General features: G+C 30.4%; 1 protein-coding gene across 1 annotated transcript; it reads right to left on the bottom strand.

Moving 5' to 3' along the window:
• Positions 1-221: 221 nt before the first annotated feature.
• Positions 222-23792, bottom strand: LOC142333731 (uncharacterized). Its single transcript, XM_075381178.1, has 6 exons — positions 23554-23792; positions 17670-17816; positions 14528-14679; positions 10002-10158; positions 7273-7434; positions 222-1659 (listed from the first exon to the last, which is right to left on the bottom strand). Exons 1-6 carry the CDS (start codon positions 23786-23788, stop codon positions 1502-1504), a joined length of 1011 nt encoding a protein of 336 aa, XP_075237293.1. The 5' UTR covers positions 23789-23792; the 3' UTR covers positions 222-1501.
• Positions 23793-27119: the final 3327 nt, after the last annotated feature.

The raw sequence follows: 27119 nt of genomic DNA, 5'->3' as shown, positions 1-27119 counted from the left end.
TAATTATCCTTATTTAAACTAAAACTTGTTTAAAATAAATATTAAACTTGAGAATTATCACATTTTTTTAAACTAAATAGCATTTATTCTAGATTTTTAATAGATAAACTAATCTAACAGTTAAAATTACTACATTACATTTAATGTATTATCTTTATTTTTATAACAAATTTCATTTTTACATTTCAGTATTCATAATTTTATGTAAATTTATTCATAGAGATCTAATTTTGTACAAACAAATGGACGGGATTGATAAAAATATGTACTTGTTTGTACAAAGTTTTTACAAATAATATGACCTAATCTCAGGAAATATTGTTAAACTCTTGAAAATATTTGTACACGACATGTAAAAGTCTATAAATTCAAAATAAAATCTGTAAAATATCATTTTATTAATACTTTGATCAGTATAATAATTGCTCAATATTATTTAATCCGATTAAGCAAAATCATTGATTGGTAATTAAATAAAAATATTTTGATTTCTTGAAGGACTGTGAATAGCGTGGATTTATATACTACCTAAAAAAAGTAGAAGAATTAATTTTAAATGGAGTTATCTCATGTCATTTGTGTGTTTTTAAACGATCATTTATCTCTATTCACCCTTGTAACATAGATTTGTACAAGTATAAGGCCCAACCAATTCAAAACTGCCTAGTCTGAAGAGCTCTAAAATATTATGGTCTACATCACCTCGGCTGGACGTTAAGCGAATATCATAGTTAAATTATCTTATGTAATGATATTCTTGATCTAATCAAGTCATGGCATATATAAATCAACTTAATTCGTTTATTTAGCAATATTTATTTTTAATTAAATTCTTTCTAATTTAGTTAAATCAGTCGGTCTAGGTTATTTTTTTTAATATTTATTCATAGCGCATCATTAATAATTATTGAAATATTCCATAGCTAGCAACTGACAGAAGCAAATCTGGTAAAATGTAACTTTTCATAAAAAATAATTTCATTTAAAAATTTGTATAAAATCAAGCATCTATAAATTCATATAATACATTTTTTACATATACTTCAGAATGTTCAAATGTTGTCTTATTGGTTTCAGATAGTAATAATCACAGATTGCTAAATTGGATATTACAGATATAATTCATGGTAAGAGTTCAATTAATTTGCTTTATTCTTGCAGTAAATGTATTTCCTAATTAAAAAATAAACAGTTATTAGTTTAAAATAATGTAACAGTATCATTTTTATGCAAAATTTTATACTGTGTAAGTAAAAATGACATTTAAAGAACTTACGTAAATTAAATCCTTTTAATTCAGATTCTGAATTAAAATAGATTTCTGTATTTTAATTTTTATAAAATATATGCACAGAAGAAAAAACAAAAAAAAACAAAGATTTAATAACTTTTACTTTGAGATTATCAATAATTTCCTGAAGATTGGTTGCATTTTACTATTATCACCCTGTTTGTTTATAGGCATCATTCTGTATATCTATTTTTTTTTTCATATCTGTATTCATCGACTAATATGAATTGTATCAACTAGTGTTAATGTACTTGTTGAATGCTGATGATTAAAATTATTTAAATAGTGTCGTTTCCGTTGTAGCAATTGTTTCAGTTGTTTAATAAAACTATTACTCAATGGATTATATAAACACCACATGATTCCATCTGTAACAAAAAAAATTTCAAAATGAAAAAACCTTAATTTTTATTTATAATTTTTTCAATATGATTTGTTAAATATCTTTAAACATTTTAGTTACTGGAATAAAATATTCTATCATCATTTATGATGGTTATTTCTTATAATATTTTATTTAATAAATGATTTTAAACCCGTAATATCCCGTGAAGCGATATCCCATGAACAGGTTTATATCTTTGATTGACTGTAATTATTTTTTCGAATAATTAATTCTGCTAAATTTTACAAAGTTATCAAAACACATTACACAAGTTAGTTTTTTTTATAGTGTACAATAAAATTAGTGGTCTTAAAATAAAACTTGGGTTTTCCAATATAGAAAAAAAAACAGTTTACAGCCAAAGAAGAACTGTTATTGTTAATAATAAACTAAAATTTTACCGTATTTAAAAATACAAAATATCATTACTTAAATTGGATTTGTCTTCCAGCTAAATATTTCATCAAATGTAAAGTATAAATGCCCAAAAAAATCATTAGGGCTCAAGAAATTTCTTCTTTGTACGAACAAATCAAAAGTACTTTGACAGTTAAATCCGTATAAGCAAATAAATTATGGGATTACAAATTTTCCCTAAAAGTCACATAAAGAAAAATACCATAAACAGTTCAATTGATTAATCTTAATTGCCAGCCCAAAATTTTAGTAATTCCTATTTAATTACCAAACAGTTTATTATTTTACAACAATTTTCATGAAAATTAAAATGTTGATCTCCATGACATAGTGAAAATTCTTAGGCTTTCATCTGGAAGGTCCCAGGTTCAAATCCTGGTAAGGCATGGAATTTTTCATAGTCTACAAAATTTACATTCCATTTTCCTACATACAAGCTTTATACTTGTTTAGTAAACTAATAATCAAAATTTAAAAATATACATAAATAAATATTTTATTCAAATCACAACATTATATGTTATGTAAATAATTTGTTAGATAATAAAATACAACTCTCCTGAAAGTATTAAGGTGAAACAGAATGCAAAAGTGGCGGGAGTATCTTCTCCCTTCGAATCACAGAGCCTGGACAGTGTCCCTTGCTGCTGTATGATTCTATATCGGGCGTGTTTCAAGGGTTTATTTTAATGTCGGTTATAAGTTTTAAGTTTTGTTATGTTTTATGGGCAGATTTCTGATTAGTGTTCCATATCTTTTTTGGACCAGCGTTCTCAAACCAATTACTGGGTCTGACTGCAGGAGACTAAGCTTTTAAAACCTGTGCTCCCAACATAATTCCCGCTGTATTAAGGTGAAAATTTCTTAATCCGAATATTATTACAACCCAAAAAATAAAAATAAAATAAGTGGTTACGGTTATATGCAAAGTTTGTAAATAAAGTAATGGGACTGGTTCAGAAAAACTTTTTATTTACAATCCAATTATAAATGGACTCTTATCACCTTCAAAATAATTCCCTTGGAAGCCATACAACGCTTCAAATGGTTTTTCCACTCTTCGTACCAGTGTTGGAACTCAGAAACCACATTATCCTTCAGATGGTCTGTTAAATTTTTTTTAATGTTTTCTACTGTTCCAAAATGGTATCCTTTGAGGTGTTTTTTTTAAAGTCGAGAACAGGAAAAAGTTGCAGAGACTCAAGTCAGGTGATTAGGTGGTTGAAGAACTACAGAAATGTTTTTCATTGCCAAAAACTCATTGAGAATGTAATGTGGCAAGGTGCATTGTCATGATGTAGCATCCAGTTATCTTTGATGGCCAGTTGTCTTTGACTCTGATATGGTTCAAACTGAATTGTTTTGCATTCATTCTGACAGTTAATCACCAGTCGTACTGTATCAAGTCTGATTCGCTCAACATTGTTGTCACTTTTTAATGTTAAAGGTCTTCCAAAGCGTGGATTGTCCACTACTGATTCCTGGCCATCTGAAAATGCTTTAAACCAGCTAAAAACTTGGACTCATGACAGAGCCTCATCTCCATACACCCTTTTCAATTTAAAACATTTCAGTAGCATTGCTACCAAATTTAATACAAAACTTGATTGCACTATGTTGCTCGTAATTAGTATCACTCATTTTTGTAACGCACAACAAAAACTCGTTTCACGATAAGTTTATGTCTTACATGGCAAAAAAATATTACCTAATATAAATCAGCTGTTCATATAACCAAATGTTTATTAGTAATTTACAGTGTTGCCACTTTAGCTGCCAAAAAAAAAACTAGTCTCGTTACTTTATTTACAGACCTTGTTGTAGGAGTTACCCTTGTTTTCTTACCCAGTAAATCCTTCTTTATAACATGGGTTGTCAGTTCTACCTTACAATATTATCATAGCATCCCATGTGTCTTGTGTCCAGCACATCCCATTGCTGGCCTCATGCCTCAAACCTAAAAGGATCCTCCAGTTTTTTTTATAACCTAACTTAAATTCTCTTTTTTTACCTCGGCCTTGGTCTGAATCTGTTTAATATGAACAAAACTGCAAAAAAGACTCAAGAGGGAATTATTCACCCCTGAACTTCTTCTGTTATCTTTTTTTGGATAATCTTAACCAACATTATGAACACCACAATTGTTTGGTATACAACATAGTCCCAATAATGTTCTCAGTAGTAAGCACGCTAAATTTTCTCCAACATGCTTCACTGTACTCCATGAACTGACCACACATGAACACCATATGTTCTCCAGTATCTTCCTTCCCACAATAATCACATTCAGTGGAGGGTATCTGCATCTGCACACACGGGTATGCCTTGAAATACCTGGAACTGGGACAACTCATCCTTCAGTTCCCCATATTTTTAGTTTGCCTTCTGTGAAGGTCAGGGATTAGTCGGTAGATCCATCTTCCTTTTGTAGATTGATCCCATTACGAAACATATTAATAATTATTATTTGAAATAATAACAATACAATGATGTGAAGATTTTTATTTATATACAGAGTGGTGCACAAAATGATCCAATATTTGGTTTTATTAAAACATATTTATTTAAATCGCAATACAGAAAAGTAAAATACAACATGTTTACTATATACCTGGAGATTATGTTCTGCTTATTACATGTTCAATATGACCACCATCACGTCTAGCAACTTCTTCAACACGTACGTACTCCTATGTTGTTAATAACTCGACAACACATATTCTCAGTTATCTCGTTGCACGCCTCAATGATCAGCACTCATAGTTCCATCACTATATGAAGATCTTTAGGGAAAATCTTTTCCTTTAGAAATCCCCAAAGAAAATAATCACATGGATTCAAATCAGGATTATTCGGGGGCCAGTTCTGTCCACACGCAAAACGATTAGAAAATCGGTTTGAAATGACATTTGTGTTAAAAGTTTCATGCAGAAAGTCTAAAGCAACATTAGCTGTGTGCAGTCTGGCTCCATTCTGCATGAACCACTCATTTCTACTTGAAATCCTTTTGCAAGAAACTGAGGAAAAAATTATTATGCATCATGTTTGGATAACCATTTACTGTTCACTGTTCAAAAAAGAATGGCCCTATTACCCAGTGAATTGAGATAGCAGTTTGTACCGTAATTCTTGGAGCATAATGCACCTTTTCATGTAGCACGTGTGGATTTTTGGAAGCCCAAAAAGGCACATTTTGTTCATTAACAACCCCGTCTAGATGAAAATGTGCCTCATCTGAAAACCAAATACTGTTCAACAATACGTCTATGTTTAGCCCATTCAGTGAATGCCATTCTTTGATGTATGTTGTCAACCGTTACTTTAGGCAACACTGTTATTTTTTACGAATACAATTGCAAATAAGTTGTTAAAATTTACTGCACAGATCACCTAGAAATCCCAAGTTGTGCTGCTGATTTTCTTGTTGATTTGCTCGGGCTCCTCAGCAACGCTGCTCTGACAACTTTGACATTTTCTGTAGAAGGAAGATTGGCAGGCTGTTCATGCTTACTCTCAAATACTGAACCATCATTAAATTTTTCGTCAAATCTATGAATTGTTTTGAATGAGGGCAACTACCGAGTTTGAAAATCTGCACAAATCCGTCGTTGTGTAAGCACCATACTTTTCTTTCATTAAAAAACAAGACAGCCCTTATGTGCTGTTCAACAGTCAGTCTTACTTTTGACGAACGATACACAAACAGCACACTCGGAAATAGAAGAAACTAATTTTCACGAACTGCTTTCGTTTCTGCCAACATTAAACACATAAACAGTTATTGCCAAAACAAATGTTGGATCATTTTGAGCGCCACTGTGAATTTAATAACAACATAAACTATTTTTTTTTACAGTTTTCTTTATTTGGGTGAACTATTTTTGTTAGTCTGCAGTGACAGTGAATAAGGTTATGTTATTTCAAACCTCATTTCTGTGTGAGATTGGTATTAGTTGTGAATGTAATTACTGTTGATCTTTTTTATATTTGAAGCCTAAAGGACGTATTAAATGGTAATTTTTTTCTATAGCAATCATTGTCATAAATATAACCTCTCATCTTGTGGAATTCAGGAGTATGTCATCCGTTCCCTTTTGTAGTCTAAACCAAAACTAATTATTATCTAGTAAGAGTAAATAACCAACTCACTGTACAATAAACTGTCTATTTCAACAACTTTCCAGTGTATGAAAATAGTGAGATAAGGTAATATAAATTAAGAATATCCATTTCTTTTTCTGATTTACGTTGGCACACCACAATTCCTGTCTTCCAATCAGTAGAAAGGTTGTATTTTAAGTCCAGATGTCGTTAAACAAAACATATACTACATTACAACTATGAGCTATTCTTTGGCTTTATGTTATGGGTTTAGTCTTCACCTGAGGTAGTTCTTCTTTGAAGTTTTTTAATTGCTTCATTGATTTTCCCCGTTTATATTGGTGGGTTATATAACTCCTGGTATAAGAATAGACGAGAAAGATTTCTTAATTTATATTTTTTCTGAATGTAAGTACTTTCTACTAATCTTTTCTGATAATTTATTAGCACAGGATTCAATAATCAGATATTCATCTTATATCAGTCTAGAAATATCTTCATAACTTTGTGAATCCTTTTGCTTAGCTTTAACTTTGAAGTATATTTCTAGACAATAACAGTTTGTGTGTTAGGATTTATATATATCCAATAAAATTTTCCAAGCATTTTTCTTTTTTCCTTTTATTTACATCTTTTCTACCTTTATTTATCTTGTTATATGTCTCATCTTCCTGCACTGGGAAGTTTCTTTTTTTCATCGGACATTCATAACCTTTTTTTTTTTGGAACAGTTCACGTATCTCTTTGACTACATTCCATTCAGCACCTTTATTATTATTTTTTTTAAAATGTAAATACAACATTTTGTTCAATTTACTTAGTGTAAAGTAATGAATTTATAATTTACAGAACAGTATTTTTATTAGTTAATTTTATTAAATTATATTGTTTGATTCAAAACAAATTAAAAAATTATTTTTTTAAACTAAAGTTTTTATAAGTTTTAAATTTTGTCCAGTTTGTCATAAAAATATAATAAATAATTCTTTTTAAATTATAAATATTCAGTTATAAACTAAAACTATTTTTGTTTTTATGAATAATAATAAAAATACAGAAAAGTAAAAATAATACTTACAGAAAATTACCCAAACTGTAATTGTTAAACTAATATGCAATGAAAAATTACAAAGCAATGTTGATGTAATTGTTAAATAAATCATTGATGAACAAATTGAAATTCTTTGTTCAGTTTGTCTGTGTGGTTGACAATATATAATTGACATCATTATTAGTGCAACTGAAAAAAATTATTAAAATTAAGAATTGAATTAAATATTTTTTATCAATTAGTTGAATTATATATTAGTTATTAATTAAAAATGCTTTCTTTCTTTCTTTTTCCTATTTAGCCTCTGGTAAATACCTTTCAGATAATACTTCAGAGGATGAATGAGGATGATATGAATGAGTATAAATGAAGTGTAGTCTCAGTTCGACCATTCCTGAGATGTGTGGTTAATTAAAACCCAACCACCAAAGTACACCGGTATCCACGATCTAGTATTCAAATCCGTGCCAACAAATAAAGGTGGTAAAGTATTACATGACTTTCCCGGCTGCTCCAGTCAAGTCATAATATCTTACATAGCTTAATGACTACAAGACCTTTCTGGCTACAATTGAATCATTAATCATTTTATTTTCATAAACATTTAAATAAAAGTAAAAAAAATTTTCCAAATTTTTTTTTTAAATTCTAGCCCCTCCAGTATCAATAGGAGTTTTTTTATTGATTATAATGATTACTAAAATAAGATTTAAGCATCAAAATTTTAAATAAAATAATTTTTGATTTTGGGAATTCCTCCTTTATTCTGTAGAACAATTTAATAAAAAAATATTTGTAAAGTGTGATGATCATTAACAAAAAAAATAATTAAAAAAAGAATTGTTTAAAAATATTTAAAAAGTCAAGTATAACTTTTATGATAGAATTAAAAAGGTCGGTTCTTATTTTGGGTCTATTTTGGGCTATATTATAGGAGAAAAATCTACTTAAATTTTAATTGTCCTTAAGTGAAAAAGGAAAATATATATATATATATTTTAATAATAAAAATTAAAATTGAATCAAATATTATATTTTTTATAGCTGGGGAATAAATTTTCAAATACTTTTGTAAATTATTCATTTATAGGTTAAGCTTAATAAATCTGCTTAAGTAATGTTTTCTCTAAATTTAACACCTCATCAAATAAAGAATAAAACAAGAATGTAAAAATTTTCAATAAAAACACTTTTCACTACTGAAAAAACAACTAAATCGCTTTCATATTCCTTCCACTGACTAAACTAGAAAAAGGAATGAACAAGGAACGTTCCATACACGCAAAGTAAAAAAAAAACTACCTTTCACCAGCACACCAGGGTTGGAACTGCAGGAGCAACAGTGCTCTCTCTCCTTCACAGCCGCCTTGCATGCAGCTTCCTATGTGCATATGTGCACAACAACCAAACACCATGCTGCTGGAACTGTGAAGCGCACAGTTCCATATAATTTTTTAAAAATCTTTTTCATAAACTTGGGGTAGGCTACTGACATTAAGCTTAACGATTATATATTGTACAAGCATAATGAAAGAATTAAAGAAAAAAGGACTCATTATATTAAACGTTATCGATAATATCAAGTGGAAATAGGGGGTGCTGCAGTTCCACAATGCCTATATGTGAGCGCCACTGCTGTCATTTTTTTATTTTAATAAAATATACATTTTAAAATGGATTGAGATATTTTAATGTCATTTGGTGAACTTGAACCCAATATTTTCTATTATTAGTCATAATAGAACAGACATAAAATTGTTTGACTATATATAAATATGTATGACTATTATATATGTATATAAATTGCTACATTCCAGAGTCTTAACAACTCACTATAACGGTTGCCGTCATTTGGGTGGGTTACAAAATCCTCCGGAAGGGGGAAAGCCTTATACTACCCACATAATATTGTTTTTTTTACCATCTTCCCCAGGATCTAATACTTCCTTATCACCAAATATAATTACCATTTAATCACTTTTTCACGTAATAAAATATTTTAGAATTTGCCATTTACAAGACAGTATAATCTAAATAAATAAACATGGTTATTCAATAATTAAATTAATATGGAAAATATTGTAATATCATATTGGAAGTTATTGATTTATATCCCAGTTAGGTTTAACATAAAATTCATTTCACAGAATCATTTCATTTGCAGTTGTTATACCATGATGTGTACTTTTTTTGAAGTTACATTACAAGCTGTGATCTTTAGAAACTAACAAATGATAATAGAATTCAGTGAAACCAACCTATATTTTTACATGGCTGCCCAAAAAGGAGTGTAATGCATTTTAAGGTGTATGTATATAAGTTTGTTCCAATGTAGCAGTTGAACAGTTGAACCAACTTAGATGTATGATCTCACAATGGAATCCTTATGTTACCGGGAGTGTCATAGGTCATAATCTATATATGTATGTTTAAAATAGATAAACAAAATTGTCGCTCACACGCTCTAATTATCCTTTATTAAATAGCAGTGTTTTTTTTTTACAGTCGTGTTTTCTAATTTTTAATATTTATCTCTTGTTTGCTAAGGATATGTACGGAAACTGGAATATTAAATCTGGGCTTGGCTATATGCATCCATTTTTATTTTATACCCTTCAGTTCTGTTAATGCTATTTCCTGAGATGTTCTAAGTGTAGTGTAAGCATGTGGTTGTAAACGATGCAGTTTACTATATTAATCAGGACCCGTCTATAACTGGAGATAATAAATAAATACATATAATGAATTATTATTACCTATAAAGAATAGCACAAAAACTATCAGAAAATTATAATTAATTGCAATTCCACAAAATATTAGTAATATTATTGCAGCTGTCAGACATATTGTTACTCTACGACCAGTGTAAAGTGTCGGTTCACTTATTATTGGATCAGCCATTGTAGTCGCTACCTAAAAAAAAAAATAAAACAGTTATAATAAAGACTTTTAAAATATGAAATATATGTATATAAAGTTATGGTACAGTTTTAAGATATAGAAATATGATGGAGACATGAAAAGTACTTAAAATTAAAGAAATAATTATTGTCTAATGAAGGATGTATGATTGTGAACAAGGATGTACGTCAACATGCTCAACACTAATCCCAGCTCCCAGCATTTGAGATGATAACAACAAAGAGGAAGGTACAATGTAATATACTGTGGTTGTAAGATCCGTGAACTGGTGAAAAGAGAATTTTGTCATGTTTAAATAAAGCCCCGGCACATTGAAACAACATTATTGTAGGGATAAACAGTTGAATGCACTGGATAATAAATTTTCAAGTAGGAAATGTCTTGACGATGAAAGAATTTATTTTTTAAATTTAGAAAATTATTTTAGGTGAACCAGAAAATCTATATGTAAATGTTTTCATGGATTCATTTTGTCAAAATTTTCGGTTCATAAGGTGTGAAAAATCTTCTTTAGTGTTAGAGAGATATAAACTCCAAATATTGTACAATTACATCCAAAAGTGATAACATATGAAAATATAAAAATATGATATTTGTCATTTACAAATATAAATTTCATTAAATTTACTGCATTAGAAGTATTTTAACTGAATGAATCGTAGGAATTTTTAAAAATATTTTTTATTTTTTTTTTTTTGGGCATGTTCATAAGAATCAGAATTAGTGCTGTAGAAAATCTATACATAAATCCACTGTACATGAACGTGATTCTCTGAAATATTTGGTGGTACTCTTGAACCATATCTATTTCTTTTTTGTGAACTTATCATGATAAATTAGAATTATTTGAATGTGCTTGAACTTTTTGCATTTTCCCAAGTAGAAGATTATTTTATCACATATATAAGTAGATAATTTCATTTGTATATTCTGTAATTACAAAAAAAAAAGTAACAGAGTAAAAATGTTAATTATAGTAGTATTTTGTGCTGTGTAAGAACAATATTTTTTCTGTTGAAAATACTCTTGCTTTAAGTGCTGATTAATGAAAAATTAAACATGATTAAGTTCATACTTATATTTATACTGTTTTTACCTTATATGACGGTTATTTTTTTTCAAGGTCCGATCGGTCACGAAATTAAAACCACAGTGAAAATAGAAATTTTTTTATTTGTAACAAGTACTTACATAGTTACGCTATTTCTCTACATAGTCGCCACTCCGATTTAGACATTGGTCGTAGCATGGTACCAACTTTCCAATACCCTCATCATAGAACGGAGCCGCCTGTGTTATCAGCCATTTTTCTATGCTGGTCTGCAGCTCGATGTCTGTGCCAAAATGTTGTCCTCCTAGCCAGCGTTTCATGTGAGCAAAGAAGTGAAAATCGTATGGAGCCAAGTCCGGGCTGTATGGTGGGTGATCAAACAGTTCCCAATGGAAACGCTACAGGAGCTTCTTTGTTACAGCTGCAGTGTGCAGTCGAGCGTTGTCATGGAGAAAGACAATGCCTGATGACAACATTCCTCTCTGCTTATTCTGAATTGCACTTTGTAGACGTTGAAGAGTCACGCAGTATGTGGCTGCAGTGATGGTCGTGCCACATTCTATGAATTCCATCAAGAGAACTAACTTCCGCTCCCAGAACAAAGTAGCCATACACTTTCTGTTGGAGAAGGTTCGCTTGAACTTCTTTGGTTTACTTGGAGAATGAGAATGCATCCACTGTTTGGATTGTTCTTTTGTTTCTTCAGTTTCGAAATGGACCCATGTCTTGTCCCCTGTGACAATTTTGCTCAAAAAAATCTTCTCCTTCATTGAGGTAGTGGACTTCACACTTGACAGCAGATGCTATTGTTGTAGGCATCTTTATGTGCTAGCTGCGTGATCAGAACTAAACGAAGTGACGCGGCATACTAGAGATGCTGCGCAACACATATGTGCAAAGGTTCATCCGATTTTTGCACGAGTTTTTATTTCGTGACCGATTGGACCTTGAAAAAAAATAACCCTCATAACAAATAACGGAAAACAAAATAGAATGTGAATAAAAATCAATATTTCTTTTCTTAAAAGTAATGTGCAATGGAATAAATCTATTTTTTTGTGAAAAACATACAAAATAAATGTTACCATTCTGTTCTATTTAGATAATTAAAAACCTGTTTAAAGGTACTGAAATGACTATTCCAAGATTGACTTCTAATTGCCTGATAAAAATAAAATCAAAAAATATATCAAATAAATACGTTACTTTTTCCACATAGTTATCACTGACATTCAGGCATTTGTCATACTACAAGTCAGCTTTTGTTGATTCTCTGTCACCAGGGTATCACCCAATTATTAATCGATATTCATTGTTTCCAAAACATTATTAGCTAACTAGATCTTTTTCTAAGTGAAATATTAGTATCTAATTAGTGCAAAGTCCAAACTGAAGGGATAGTTGGAAATCTTCCGTTTGAATTTATCATGTAAAATGCACTATAGAGAGAGGCTGTAAATTATTTTGCAATCAACAACCCTCATGTACGCATCCTGTTCTTTGCAAAGAAAAGAATGTTTTTTGGTAGATCTCTGAAGCATCTTTGGCATTTCACAATAACTTTTGATTTTACCAAGTTCCATGAAATTCCCATGTATTTCTGAAACATGTAGCCATCATTTTTCTGTATAATAGTGGCTATCTTAATTTTACTTGTTCACATACATATTTATTTATCTTTCTCTGATTTTCCAGTAAAAATCTTTCATAAAAATGTCAATATTAATGTAATTACTACAATCATCAATGGATTTTGATCGCACTGTGTTTTTTTTGAATGCAAAAACTAAATGCATCAGCACCTTACCGTTGATTGAACAACCAGTGAAGGTAATATTTTTTATCAACTACTTTACCAGAATTCAATGAAACAGATGGTAAATGGGTGTTTAACAAGATTTTGGATTACTACTAAATTTATACTTCATGGCTACGGTACCCAGGTTATTTTTCAACAGCCAATCAAAAATCAGTTTTGGAATAGCTCTCATATTTCTCTCAAGTCTTCTATTAACTTTGAGTAATAATTTATTAATAATAAATTGTCTATAGTCAAACCAATATGGTTACTGAAATACTTGTTACATTGAAAGAAAAATACTGAATTTTTAAAGTTTACTTTCTTTGCTTTGGAGTTTAAGAAAATATTTTATTCCAGTAAATTAATATGTATAATTAAGTCAGTTTGATCAGTAAAAATATAAGAAAGACTAGCTGACTAAACTTTTATATCAATCTATCTGATGTTAAAGTTTATTATTTATATAAAGCTTTTCTTAAATTTTTCCAAAAACTTTTGGTATATAAACCAAAAATAAGAAATCCTTTCCAGTTTCACCTTAAAAGATAGTTTAAAAGGAAATCCTGAAATAGATATCACTCAAATTCTATACTATTCTTCTTTGTTGAGATTACAATTTGTATATAATGTATTAAAAATATTCACTGGAGTCCATTCATATCGTTACAATTTTTGATTTAAAAATAAGACCTAATTTTTTTTATTTAGGTTTTATAAGAATTAATTTCACAGCCAAAGAAACAATTTCAGAGTTAATTTTGATGAATTTAAAATAAGATTCTGTAATAAATGGATTGGCAAATATGTAGCAACTATGAAATCCATCACAGCCACCAATTTTGATTGCTTTGTGCTTTTCTCGATTGCAAAACATTAACGGATCTCAGCACCTCACTGTTGATTTAAGCAACAATAAAAGTCATTATTTAATTCAACATCATTCTTTTTGGGACAGTTTAAAGGAAATACTAAAATGTGTTTTCAAAGAATATTGGAGTTATCTGTGATAATTTCAACTTTCTATAATAAAGATTTCAGAAGATATATAAATATTAGTAAATCAAATTTTATTTAATTCTTTCTATAAACTTGTTTTGAAAATAGATTACTCAATACGCAGTAATTACTAATTTGAATAATATTGGAGTAAATATGTTTTAAAAATTTATGTCTCAAACGGAGTGAGGTATAACATCAGTTTGTACAACTTTTCTCTTTGTTAGGAGTGAAAAAGAAAAAAAATCCCTTTTCTCAACAGTAGCTTACTACCTGTGGAAACAATGGAATACAATAAGTTTCAAGCTTACATCTGTTTTGATATCTGTACCCCTTTTCAAACTGTTTTTTTCTTTAACTCCTTAAGGGGATTATAATCAAAATATCTTTTTTCTTATTTTTCATAAAAAATTATAACAGCCTCCTAAGAACACCCTAAATTAAAATTTTTTAGTTACTTATAAAATAAAATTATTATTGATAACCGAGTCGGTAAAAGTTTTTGTATTTACCTTTATTTTCTCCTTAAATTCAGCAACTACAGCATCAATATCAGTATCGCTACTGTGTCCAGAATCCTCGCTTAAATGACCAGTTTCAAAATCACATTCATCATCTTGTATGGTTGTTAACATCTCGTATTTTGCATCTTCAATACCACTTCCTTTAAATAAAAAAAATAAAATATTTTCTTAGTTTTTACTAATATTTTGAAATTTACATGGGGAATAATTCATAACAATTAAGGGCAAATTACCTTCAGTGTTTTAGAAAAAATAAAGAAGTTTTATTCCTTAAAGGTACAGTAATAAAAAATTAAATTATTAAATTGGATTCAATGGAAGTCCATTCCAGTTTTGTTTTGGAACTAATGTAAATTATTGCTAGCCACAGTTACTAATGAACTGTGACCTTGAACTTACAGAAAGTGTTTACTGTAGTACATGAAAATATTAAATTACAGAAACCATATTAACATAACACATAAATTGTTCACTTTTTTTAACATTCTTAAATTAACTCGCTCTTGGATCGAGTTGTACTATGTATGTGAAATTGATGGTATGGAACATTTCAGTCAAATTTTGAAGCACTTCAACTTATCCATTCACTCTGAAATTTTGCATACAGGTTTGCTGCTGATGACAACACATTTTAGCAACATTTTCTAGTTGATGCCCCCTAAGTTGCTAAGTTAAAAAAATTTCCCTTGAACTTATGCAACTTCGTTTACATGCAAATTTTCTAAGTGGAAAATAACCTAGCCTGTTTTGGTAAGTTTGGATCTACGTTTGAAATACATAATTTTTCAAAATGTAGGGTCACTTACCTACTACAGCAACCGACTAGAGCTAAATGATAACACGCTATTAGATTTATAAACAAATGAGATATAAATTAGGGTATACAGTTGCTACTAGAAATTTTGTACAATAGCGACAAAAAGTTTTAGGACGACAATCGCAAATATCTCGAAAACGGTAGGTCCTAGCTCTCTGAAAAAAATTTTCGACTACCCGTGACGATACTCTTTTCGCTCCCAGTCATACACTCTTCGGATGATAATATTTTCAAGTGTCCCCAGGGCGTCGTTCGTAAATTAGGGAATAGGTGCGATGGGGCGCCACCGTAATATCTCGGCAACCACTAGTCCGATTTTCATAATTCAAACGGCATATGTATCAGCAGATCGAGAGCTAACTGTTTAACACATCGGGTACTATCTTGATCGACCGGATCTTGGTTATTCGGAACGGAAATTAAATAGTTTAGATCTATGTTTTGATTGCACTCACCCACCTTAAGTCGTACCTATCCGATCTTTCGCTAAATACGCTTAAACCTGTGTGTTAGCGCAGTTGTAAAGTATAAACTTATGAAGACTTTAAGGTAGAAAATTTAAAAAAATGTTTAAAAATATTTTTAAAACACCATTGTTAAATTAAACACACAAAAAATAAAAAATATTTTCCTCATGTCAAATTAAAAATCTTTGCACCCTACTCTATAGGCCATTCATCACACATATAAAAAAATTGGTAAAACATCAGATTTTAAATTTGAAGCCATGACTTTTAGATAATTTTGTATATCACCATCAAAGCTTGTCAAATCCATTCTGAGATACCATCCTAAAATTATTTTTTTACCATTTAGTGCATTTAATTTGTGGTATTTTAAAAATTGTTATATATATATATATATTTTTTTTTTGTCTTCAGTCATTTGACTGGTTTGATACAGCTCTCAAAGATTCCTTATCTAGTGCTAGTCGTTTCATTTCGGTATACCCCCTGCATCCTACATCCCTAACAATTTGTTTTACATATTCCAAACGTGGCCTGCCTACACAGTTTTTTCCTTCTACCTGTCCTTCCAATATTAAAGCGACTATTCCAGGATGCCTTAATATGTGGCCTATAAGTCTGTCTCTTTGTTTAGCTATTTTTTTCCAAATGCTTCTTTCTTCATCTATTTGCCGCAACACCTCTTCATTTGTCACTTTATCCACCCATCTGATTTTTAACATTCTCCTATAGCACTACATTTCAAAAGCTTCTAATCTTTTCTTCTCAGATACTCCGATCGTCCAAGTTTCACTTCCATATAAAGTGACACTCCAAACATATACTTTCAAAAACTTTTACTTGACATTTAAATTAATTTTTGATGTAAACAAATTATATTTCTGACTGAAGGCTTTTGCTTTTAGAAACACTCACGTTTCTTTAGTATTTTATTTATTTATATATTTTTTTTGTACAATTTAATATTTTATTTTGTAGTTTTATAGGCCTAAAAAGCTTAAAAGAATAGTAGTTATTGGTGCTACATGTTATTTAGAAATAATTTTCTTTAATAACTACACCATGTCAAAGAAAATCACAACATTATAGCCAACATAACATTATAAATTAATAAATCCTTTCATAAATAGATTTGCTGCTTTATGTATAAAAAAGTTTAGCTAAAGCAATACACATGATTTAGAATTTTTAATCTTTTGAGTTGGTGATGTTCATTATTATCAAAAATATCTATGGTCGATGAATTTGGGTTTCTTACCAATCTTTCTTGAAAGTTCAGATTACCATACTTTGTTTCTCTTCTTTCATTATAGAAACTCTACCGTCTTGATGAAGGATTTCAATTATAACATAAAATGATACCCTGTGATTATGTAAAAAGACTGACCCCTTTATAATATCTCAAGATTTGAACCATTTAATATAATTAATCATGTTTTATTGTAGATCTATAAATTGTTATAATGTTTTTAAAGGCGTTTGTGAGCACCTATTCAAATGACCATAAAATAGCCACAGTTTAATTCCTGATGTTTATTGCTAAATACCTAACTTACTAAGATTGCATCAAGTTGCCGTATACTTTCATACTCTAGGATATTTTTCTGTTATTTTTAATTTTAATTGTAATCTGATATTATTTATATATGATTCTTCCACTTTTTTGCATTTCTTCTTCTCTAGTTATTTTTATGATTTTTCTGAATGCTTGTAAGTTTGTTAGTTATATGGATAATTGTACTTATAAAAGTTGATTGTAGAATTTAAAAGTAAATAATGTCCTGAATTAACTAAAATTAAGAAATAACCTGGCTTTTTTTTTGATAAAAAATTATTTAATATTTACCTGTATCTTTACAATAATAGATCGGTTGATAATTTTTATATATATTATATATAATGTCAATATAATTACAAAATAATGAACCAGCTGTAATTAATTCCACCAGATCTTCCAATGACATCAATGTAGCTACTGGCATTGTCAAAAATCCTGCATGGAAAAAAATTATTTATCACAAATAAAATTAATAAATTTTACCAAAAAAGGAGATAGACCCTTGTTAAGATTTTAAAATTAAAAATATATCCATTATTTATATATATAAGATCACTGGATTAATGAATAATACATTAATTAAAATAAAATTATTCTTTTTTTTAGCGTCTCTTCTTTTTTTTCTTTTTTTACCAGTTTTCTAAGTTAATATTTGTTTTATTCACCACTGCGAATATAATTTGACTAAAATGGATAAGTTTAACAAACTGGATATTAAAAAATTGAAATACAATCAATTTCTAGTACATTACATAGGACAAAGTAAACGATCTTTCCTCTAAACTAGGAAAAGGTAGCAGCAGAATGAATTACAAAGTATCACAATAATAATAATAATACATTTACTGATTGCCAACCTTTTGCTTGTGTGGTGGTATTGGTGGTAGCATCTTCAACTTTTATTTGGAGGTTTTGAGTTTGAGTCCTTCTTTCTTTTTCCTGTTTAGCCTCCAGGAATTACCGTTCATGTATTACTTCAGAGGATGATATGTATGAGTGTAAGTGAAGTTTAGTCTTGTACAATCTTAGTTTGACCATTCCTAAGATATGTGGTTAATTGAAACCCAACCACCAAAGAACAACGGTATCCATTATCTAGTATTCAAATCCGTATAAAAATAACTGCTTTTACTAGGACTTGAACATTGGAACTTTCAACTTCCAAATTAGTTGATTTTGGAAGACGCGTTCACGATTAGATCAACCCGGTGGGTAAGTTGGAGTCCTGGGTAGGAAAATGTTTTTTTACGTGTTATATATTTTCATACCATGGTGTCAAGAAGAGCATTTAATTGTAAAAAATGTGCTGAATCTCACTCATGGTGAGAATTACTCACTCATGGTCAGAAAACCAGGGAAAAATGAATATAAAGAGAAAACAAGAAGAAAACATTACCAGATAATAATACAAAATATAATTAACACATATGTAATTACTCCAAACTGATCTCAAGGAATTTCTTTAGTGTAAAGAATGAGTATATACGATAAAAATTGTGTTCTAAATTTTTCAACCAAAATTAAATCTCACACAGTAGTTTACTGTATGATAGAATAACAGTAATTCTTAAAATGAATCTATTTTTCATTTGCTATGTTTTTTCTCTTAAAGTTGGGAAAGTATGAAAAATTGAAAAAGTATTATTTTTTTTTGTTTTACTAATATAATTTCATTTTTTAAAAAAAAATTTTTTTTTTACTTCAGTCATTTGACTGGTTTGATGCAGCTCTCCAAGATTCCCTATCTAGTGCTGGTCGTTTCATTTCGGTATACCCCCTTCATCCTACATCCCTAACAATTTGTTTTACATATTCCAAATGTGTACCTGCCTATGCAATTTTTTCCTTCTACCTGTCCCTCGAATATTAAAGCGACTAATCCAGGATGCCGTAATATGTGGCCTATAAGTCAGTCTCTTCGTTTAGCTATATTTTTCCAAATGCTTCTTTCTTTATCTATTTGCCGCAACACCTCTTCATTTGTCACTTTATCCACCCATCTGATTTTTAACATTCTCCTGTAGCACCGCATTTCAAAAGCTTCTAATCTTTTCCTCTCAGGTACTCAGATCGTCCAAGTTTCACTTCCATATAAAGCGATGCTCCAAACATATACTTTCAAAAATGTTTTCCTGACATTTAAATTAATTTTTGATATAAACAAATTATATTTCTGACTGAAGGCTCGTTTCGCCTGTGCTATTCGGCATTTTATGATGCTCCTGCTTCGTCCATCTTTAGCAATTCTACTTCCTAAATAACAAAATTCTTTTACCTACATAATCTTTTGTCCTCCTATTTTCACATTCAGTGGTCCATCTTTGTTATTTCTACTTCATTTCATTACTTTCGTTTTATTCTTGTTTATTTTCATGCGGTATTTCTTGCATAGGACTTCATCCATGCCGTTCATTGTTTCTTCTAAATCCTTTTTACTCTCGGCTAGAATGACTATATCATCAGCAAATCGTAGCATCTTTATCTTTTCACCTTGTACTGTTACTCCGAATCTAAATTGTTTTTTAACATCATTAACTGCTAGTTCCATGTAAAGATTAAAAAGTAACGGAGATAGGGAACAGCCTTGTCGAACTCCCTTTCTTATTACGGCTTCTTTCTTATGTTCTTCAATTATTACTGTTGCTGTTTGGTTCCTGTAAATGTTAGCAATTGTTCTTCTGTCTCTGAATGTGAACCCTTTTAAATTTATTTTATTTTATTTAAAACAAGATAGACCTATAAAAATGCTACTAATGTGAAAAAAAGCTGTTTGAAAAACTTACAGGGAGAACCTGATGATAAAAAGAAGAAAACAATTTAGGTAAATTATATAAATCATATTATTATTTACCGTGAAATAAGGCTGTCTACAATGAAGGAATTTTTACCACATCATGATTAGATGTTTATTTAACAGTGTACAAATATCTTTGCATTAATCATATCAACTTTATTATAATTAAATTCTACTTAAGTTATTTAAAATTAATTATTATTAGTAAAATTTATTACTAATTAAATACATAACTTATCATATAAATTCAATTTAACATTAAATAATACAAGTTCCATTTGTTAGGTGTAATAACCGTGCTGGTTGTTGGTGGCCTAACATAAAACACCAATCACTCTAAAAAGTATTATAACAATTTTTAAGAAACAATAAGCACTTAAAACCAGGCTTATTAAGAAGGTGAGGAAGGAAGTGGTCTCCCATTACCTTCTTCACTAAGCTAATATAGCTGTATATCAGTAAATCTGACCAAGCTTACCAAAATAAAAGTAATATTCCGTCTCAGAAATGTGATCATCATTCAACAGTGCTGGCTCATAGCTAAAATTAGTGGGGGTAATGCTCCAGAAATTTTTTTTCTGGGCCTTTTCAAGGCCATGGTTAAAGTTTTTTTGTAAAATAAAAGAACCAAAAAAAAAATTGAATCAAATAGAATAGCTGGAAGCAGGATACTAATCTAATTCTACACTTTATCACATTCAAGAATATGATATTTGGTTTAACCGAAAAAATTATATAATTTCAATACAGATAATATTTTTTTAGTATTATTAGATAATAATAATTTAATAAAATATCAGATTAAAAACACTATAGTCCAGTGGTGCTTAATTTAAATTTCTATGTACACAGAAACAAATATATAATTAGATTTTACTAATTACCTTCTCTTTTGCCCTTCCAGCATGTTTTTGGACAGATTTGGCAATCAGAGAGCCCTTGCTTTCCGCCATCTTCTGATCGCTACTGAAAAAATAACTAAACTGCTTTCATATTCCTTCCACCAACTAAACTAGAAAAGGGAACGAATAAGGAGCATTCCATTTGTGCACATAGTAAAAAAAAACTACCTTTCACCAGCACGCCAGGGTTGGCACTGCAGGAGCGACAACCTTGCAGTCTCATGTGCAGCTTCCTATGTGCACATGCGTACAACAGCCAAACACCACGCCGCTGGAACTGTGAAGTGCTCAGTTCCATATAAAGATTTTTGTATCTTTTCATAAACTGGAAAATGGCTACTGATATTAAGCTTAAGGATTATATATTGTACAATTATAAAGAAACAAATAAAGAAAAAATGACTCATTATATTAAATGTTATCAATAATATCAAGTCGAAATAGGGGGTGCTGCAGTTTCACAGTGCCTATATGCGAGCCACCATTGAACCACACAGAACTGACTGCATAATATACATAATTACTCTCAAAAAAAGAAAAATCTCCAACTACTATCTCTTTATACCTAAGATGATTTACATGCATCATAACTATAAGACAAATAGAATGAAATAACAGATTACATACCTTCTCTTGCAAAACAACACTACTGTATCTATACATATAAAACAAAGTGTTTTCATTGAAAACACTTTGTTTTCAATGAAAACAAAGTGTTTTCAATGAAAACAATGAGTCAGTGTACTGCTTTAACCACTTAACGAATTTTACAGGATAAAATTTACCTATAAGTGGTTGAAAAAAGGAGCAAATTTTTAATGAAAATTAAAAATCAGGAACCAAAAATTTTAATTGAAATTAAAATTAGGAACCAAAGATGTTACATTCATCAAAATTGGTATTTTACTTTACTGAGATGTGTATCACTATTTTTCATCCTTTGAAACTATTATTTTATTAATTTGAATAAAATAGTAAAAAAAATTTCTTTATAGATCTTGTTGCAATCTGATGATTCCTTTGAGATGGTGATCCATCTCAAAGAGATCACCATCTACGTACAAATAATATATATTATTTGTACGTACTTCAACTCAGGAAAGGAAATTGGTATTTCTCTTTATTTCAAATTCTTCAAGTTCCTGGATGGTGCTCTTTGAGATGTATCAGGTATTTTGGAATTATCTGATTGCAACAAGTTCTATATAGAAATATTTTACGATTTTATTCAAATTAATGAAAATTATTGGCGCTTCAATTGTCATATAGATAAAATGCTATTACATGAAGGGAAGCAATTTTAGGCCTCAGATTAATAGTAGAAGGAAGATTAAAAAAAATCTTACATACTTGGCATTTATAGACCTAGAGAAGGCATTCGATAACGTAGACAGGAATAAAATGTTCAGCATTTTAAAAAATGTAGGGTTCAAGTATAGAGATAGAAGATCCGTTGCTAACATTTACAGGAACCAAACAGCAACAGTACTAATTGAAGAACATAAGAAACAAGTCGTAATAAGAAAGGGAGTCCGACAAGGATGTTCCCTATCCCCGTTACTTTTTAATCTTTACATAGAACTAGCAGTTAATGATGTTAAAGAACAATATAGATCTGGAGTAACAGTATAACATGAAAAGATAAAGATGCTACGATTTGCTGATGATATAGTAATTCTAGCTGAGAGTAAAAAGTATTTAGAAGAAACAATGAATGGCATGGATGAAGTCCTACACAAGAACTACCGCATGAAAATAAACAAGAAGAAAACAAAAGTAATGAAATGTAGTAGAAATGACAAAGATGGACCACTGAATGTGAAAATAGGAGGAGAGAGAAGATTATGGAGGTAGAAGAATTTTGTTATTTGGGAAGTAGAATTACTAAAGATGGACGACGCAGGAGCAATATAAATGCCGAACAGCACAGGTAAAATGAGCCTTCAGTCAGAAATATAATTTGTTTACATCAAAAATTAATTTAAATGTCAGGGAAAGATTTTTGAACGTATATGTTTGGAGTGTCACTTTATATGGAAGTGAAACTTGGACGATCGGAGTATCTGAGGAGAAAAGATTAGAAGCTTTTGAAATGTGGTGCTATAGGAGAATGTTAAAAATCAGATGGGTGGATAAAGTGACAAATGAAGAGGTGTTGCGGCAAATAGATGAAGAAAGAAGCATTTGGAAAATATAGCTAAACAAAGAGACAGACTTATAGGCCACATATTAAGGCATCCTGGAATAGTCGCTTTAATATTGGAAGGACAGGTAGAAGGAAAAAATCTTGTGGGCAGGCCACGTTTGGAATATATAAAACAAATTGTTAGGGATATAGGATCTAGGGGGTATACCGAAATGAAACAACTAGCACTAGATAGGGAATCTTGGAGAGCTGCATCAAACCAGTCAAATGACTGAAGACAAAAAAAAAGCTATTACATGCAAAGTAATGTAAAGAAAACAATTTACTTACCAGAAATAACAATACATATTGCTTGCGTTCCAGTAAATGTTACTTCTTTTTTAATCCAAAATGGAAAAATTTTACCGGCTAATTTAGAATAATTATAAGAACATGTTATCATTAAATCTGGTAATAATAGTCCAAAATTTAAAACAATCAAAACTAACATTGTTAATCTGTACCATTTATTAATAAGAATATTAAATAATGTTATTGATACATCAATATCAGTTGTTGTTAACATATTGATACCTCTGTAAAAAAAAAACATACAATTTCTTTTATTTCTAATTATTAAATACATTTTAAGAATGGTATATGAAAACGTAAAATTTCATAACATAATATACACACTATTTTATGGTAATACTAGCTTTTACTTTTACCCGCGGCTTCGCTCGCGGTGAACCTTTAAACGAAATACACGAGCAACAATGTCATGTCGATCAGTGGCTTTTTGCCCGGGCATTAGCTCTTTAGTTACATCCTGCCACGAAGGATTACAGGTAAAAGTTACAAAGAGGTCAGGCCTGCCGTAAGTTGGTACATAAGCGAAAGCGTCTTGAGTGTATTCATGCAGATAACGAGGACTGTTCACAAAAGTAGAAGGCAGAATAACCATGTTGCGTATGTCGTTAAGTCTAATATTACCATCTGCGCTAATCGCATCTTGTAGATGAATGTAATTTTCAGCTCGTAATTTCGTCTGGTTTATAGAAACGTAACGAAGGCGTTCGCTCTCCACTTTAATACACATATCTACCAAAAATTGATGAAAGAGTTGCTTTGACCGCGAAAGGAGATTGAAGTCGTGCTCTCGAAGCATCATGTGATACGCATAAAAATCCATGCAGGAAATTTTTTTATTGGGAACTGGCTGTCTTGTTGTTGGATTAATGACTGGCATATTAAAATGATATCCTGGCTCACCTTTACTGAAAATTAACGGGTACTGCAAAGCATCATAAAATTTATAAGTGTCGGCTACGCGTTTCAGCGTATTATAATGTGCACGTAACACTATGTCTCGTGGAGAGCATGGATCACCAGTAACCAGAACAGCAACCTCATTGATCATCGGCGCATTATAACGCCTCTCATGTTCACCATGTGGAGTCCGATCAGCATGAATGACCACTATGTAATTATCTGGAGACCAGTTTTCTATTGCACTTTTAAAGATATTTATCAACAAATTGTGGCTGTGTAACATTCGTTGAATTATCAATACTGTATCTCTTTCGACTCCTTCAATATACTGACAACGACGGTTTACTTCATTTTCTTCATCACCCATAAAATACACCTGCAAAAATTTATGCTGTTCAATATCTGCTGGAAAAAGTGATCCAGCACTTGATGATATATTTGTCCTTGTACAGTAAAAGTTGGTGAAAATCCGGGCATTCTTATCACCTTATCTACTCCAAAGGATGACATTTGGAAGCAAGAGTTATACTTTCTGATTTTACTTCAAAATTGCTTCGACTCATTTGTAACAAATATAGAGTTTTCAAAGGCTCTTCTGGTTCACCAAGTAAACGAAGCGAAACTTTACCACTGGAACAGCACATTCCAGCAGTTTCATCTTTCCATTTCGCAATGCTGATATTTTCTATTCATTGAGCCGATACCAATTAAAGAATGCTTATGGTATTCAAGTGAAGGATTATATTGAAATCCAGAATTATTGAATACAGACCAATTGTTACGCATGAAATTTCGACGGCGCGCGGTTTGCATTTCTGCATGAACGATTCTTCTCGCCTGCGATTGTTCTGGAGTTTCTCTCGCTCTTATAGCTGCTTGTTGTTCAGCTTGTCTTTCTAAACTAATTTGTGTTTGAATTGGCGTTTCAGCTTGCTCATCTAACCTTTCTCTGAGAAGTTGTTTCACCAGCCCTCAAAGCACATCGTCGCCTCGCTTGTTGTTGCCGTCTTAGTTCTGCGTGAGCGGAAGATTCTTGAGTTCGAGCAACTTTTGCCGCCCGGGCCCGTGATGAATCCCTGGACAGGTTAGATTGGCGCTTCAGAGCATTTTAGAAAAAAAAACAGAGTAAAAAAAAAACTGAAAATAGCGTTAGAAGTAAAACAATATACAGGCACCTAACCTCAAAAACTGGAAAAGTTTTGGTATTGCTTAGAAGTGACAGAAGAATAACAATAAATATAGAAGGATTCGAAACAGCAGAAGCACTATACTCAATTGAATAGAGACTTGACCGTCGGTATTACAGTGTTGGATTGGCACTTTATTTCATTTACTTACTGGAACACCAGATGGCGTTAAATTTGGTTAAATTTTTTGTCGGACGATCATACCTACCAATATAAATTTTTTTACCCACCCGTAAAAATATTGTTTTTTTATTACTAAAAAGTGTCCTATGTCCTTCGCAATACCTTTGAGAATATGTGTACGAAGTTTCATGATGATCGGTTGAGTAGTTTCTGCGTGGAAGCGTAACAAACAAATTCACATTTATGATATTAGTAAGGATATACTGAAAAGAAGGTTCATTAATTACGTAATAAATATGTTAGTTGTAGTGTATTGTAAATTAAACTAAGAGAAAGCAGACATTAAATAGCAAAATATAGCAATATTTGGTATTTAAAACAAGATTTTCTTAGTGTTACTTCTTCTTTATTATTATTATTATTATTTTTTTTTTTTAATTAAAACTTACGTCTAGTTTTGCCTGGCATTCACTTACAGACTATTTTATGTCATTATCATTTCTAAAATAACATAACTCTTAAGTTAGGTACCAAAAATGTACAGAAATTTTCAAAATAATTAACATTCTGTACCAAACTAACAAATAAGTGAGGAGTGAACAAGTAAGTTGTTCATTCCTCACTTAAACCACATAACCAAAAATACTGTTGCACATTGACTGTCAAACCCCACAAAATATAAATTTTCAATTGAATAAGCGAATGTTAATTTTATTCTCCACAGATACTGGGTGTATAGTGAATATCATTATACTCTCATTATTTATTTTCAAAGGAAGTAACTTCTTTCTTTTTGTGTTTAGCCATCAAACTCAACCACCAAAGAACACCGGCATTCACAATTTAGTATTCAAATCGTAATAAAAGTTTATTTTATTTCATTTCATTTAAAAACGAAAATTAAATGAAAGACATTGAAATAAAAGCTTTACTAGGATTTGAACCTTTGAACTTCGACTTTGAAATCACCTAAACCTAAATTTGAATCTTATACATGGAATATGGAAATAGAATTTTATAGCATAAGAAAAATGCCATGCCTGAATGGAATTCGAACCCAGGATTTCCAGATGAAAGGCTGGGATGCAACCATTCTGCTTGGATATCAGAATATTTCTATATTTTCAATTATCTGTTCCATATATTCTAATATTTATCTTTCTCTAATGTTTTTACCTTCTGTAGGTATGCCCCTCTACCATCAAATTAAATACATTTCAATGCTTATATTAACATCAAAATACTGTAGTTCGTTTCTTTAAAAGATTCTGTCACAAATTTTTCTCTCATATTAATCTTTTGATTTTATATTTTATTTTCTTTATCTTCCTGTAA

This window comes from Lycorma delicatula, chromosome 13 (assembly GCF_047948215.1).
Source record: "Lycorma delicatula isolate Av1 chromosome 13, ASM4794821v1, whole genome shotgun sequence".
NCBI lineage: Eukaryota > Metazoa > Arthropoda > Insecta > Hemiptera > Fulgoridae > Lycorma > Lycorma delicatula.
This window is presented reverse-complemented; position numbering and strand designations above follow the sequence as displayed.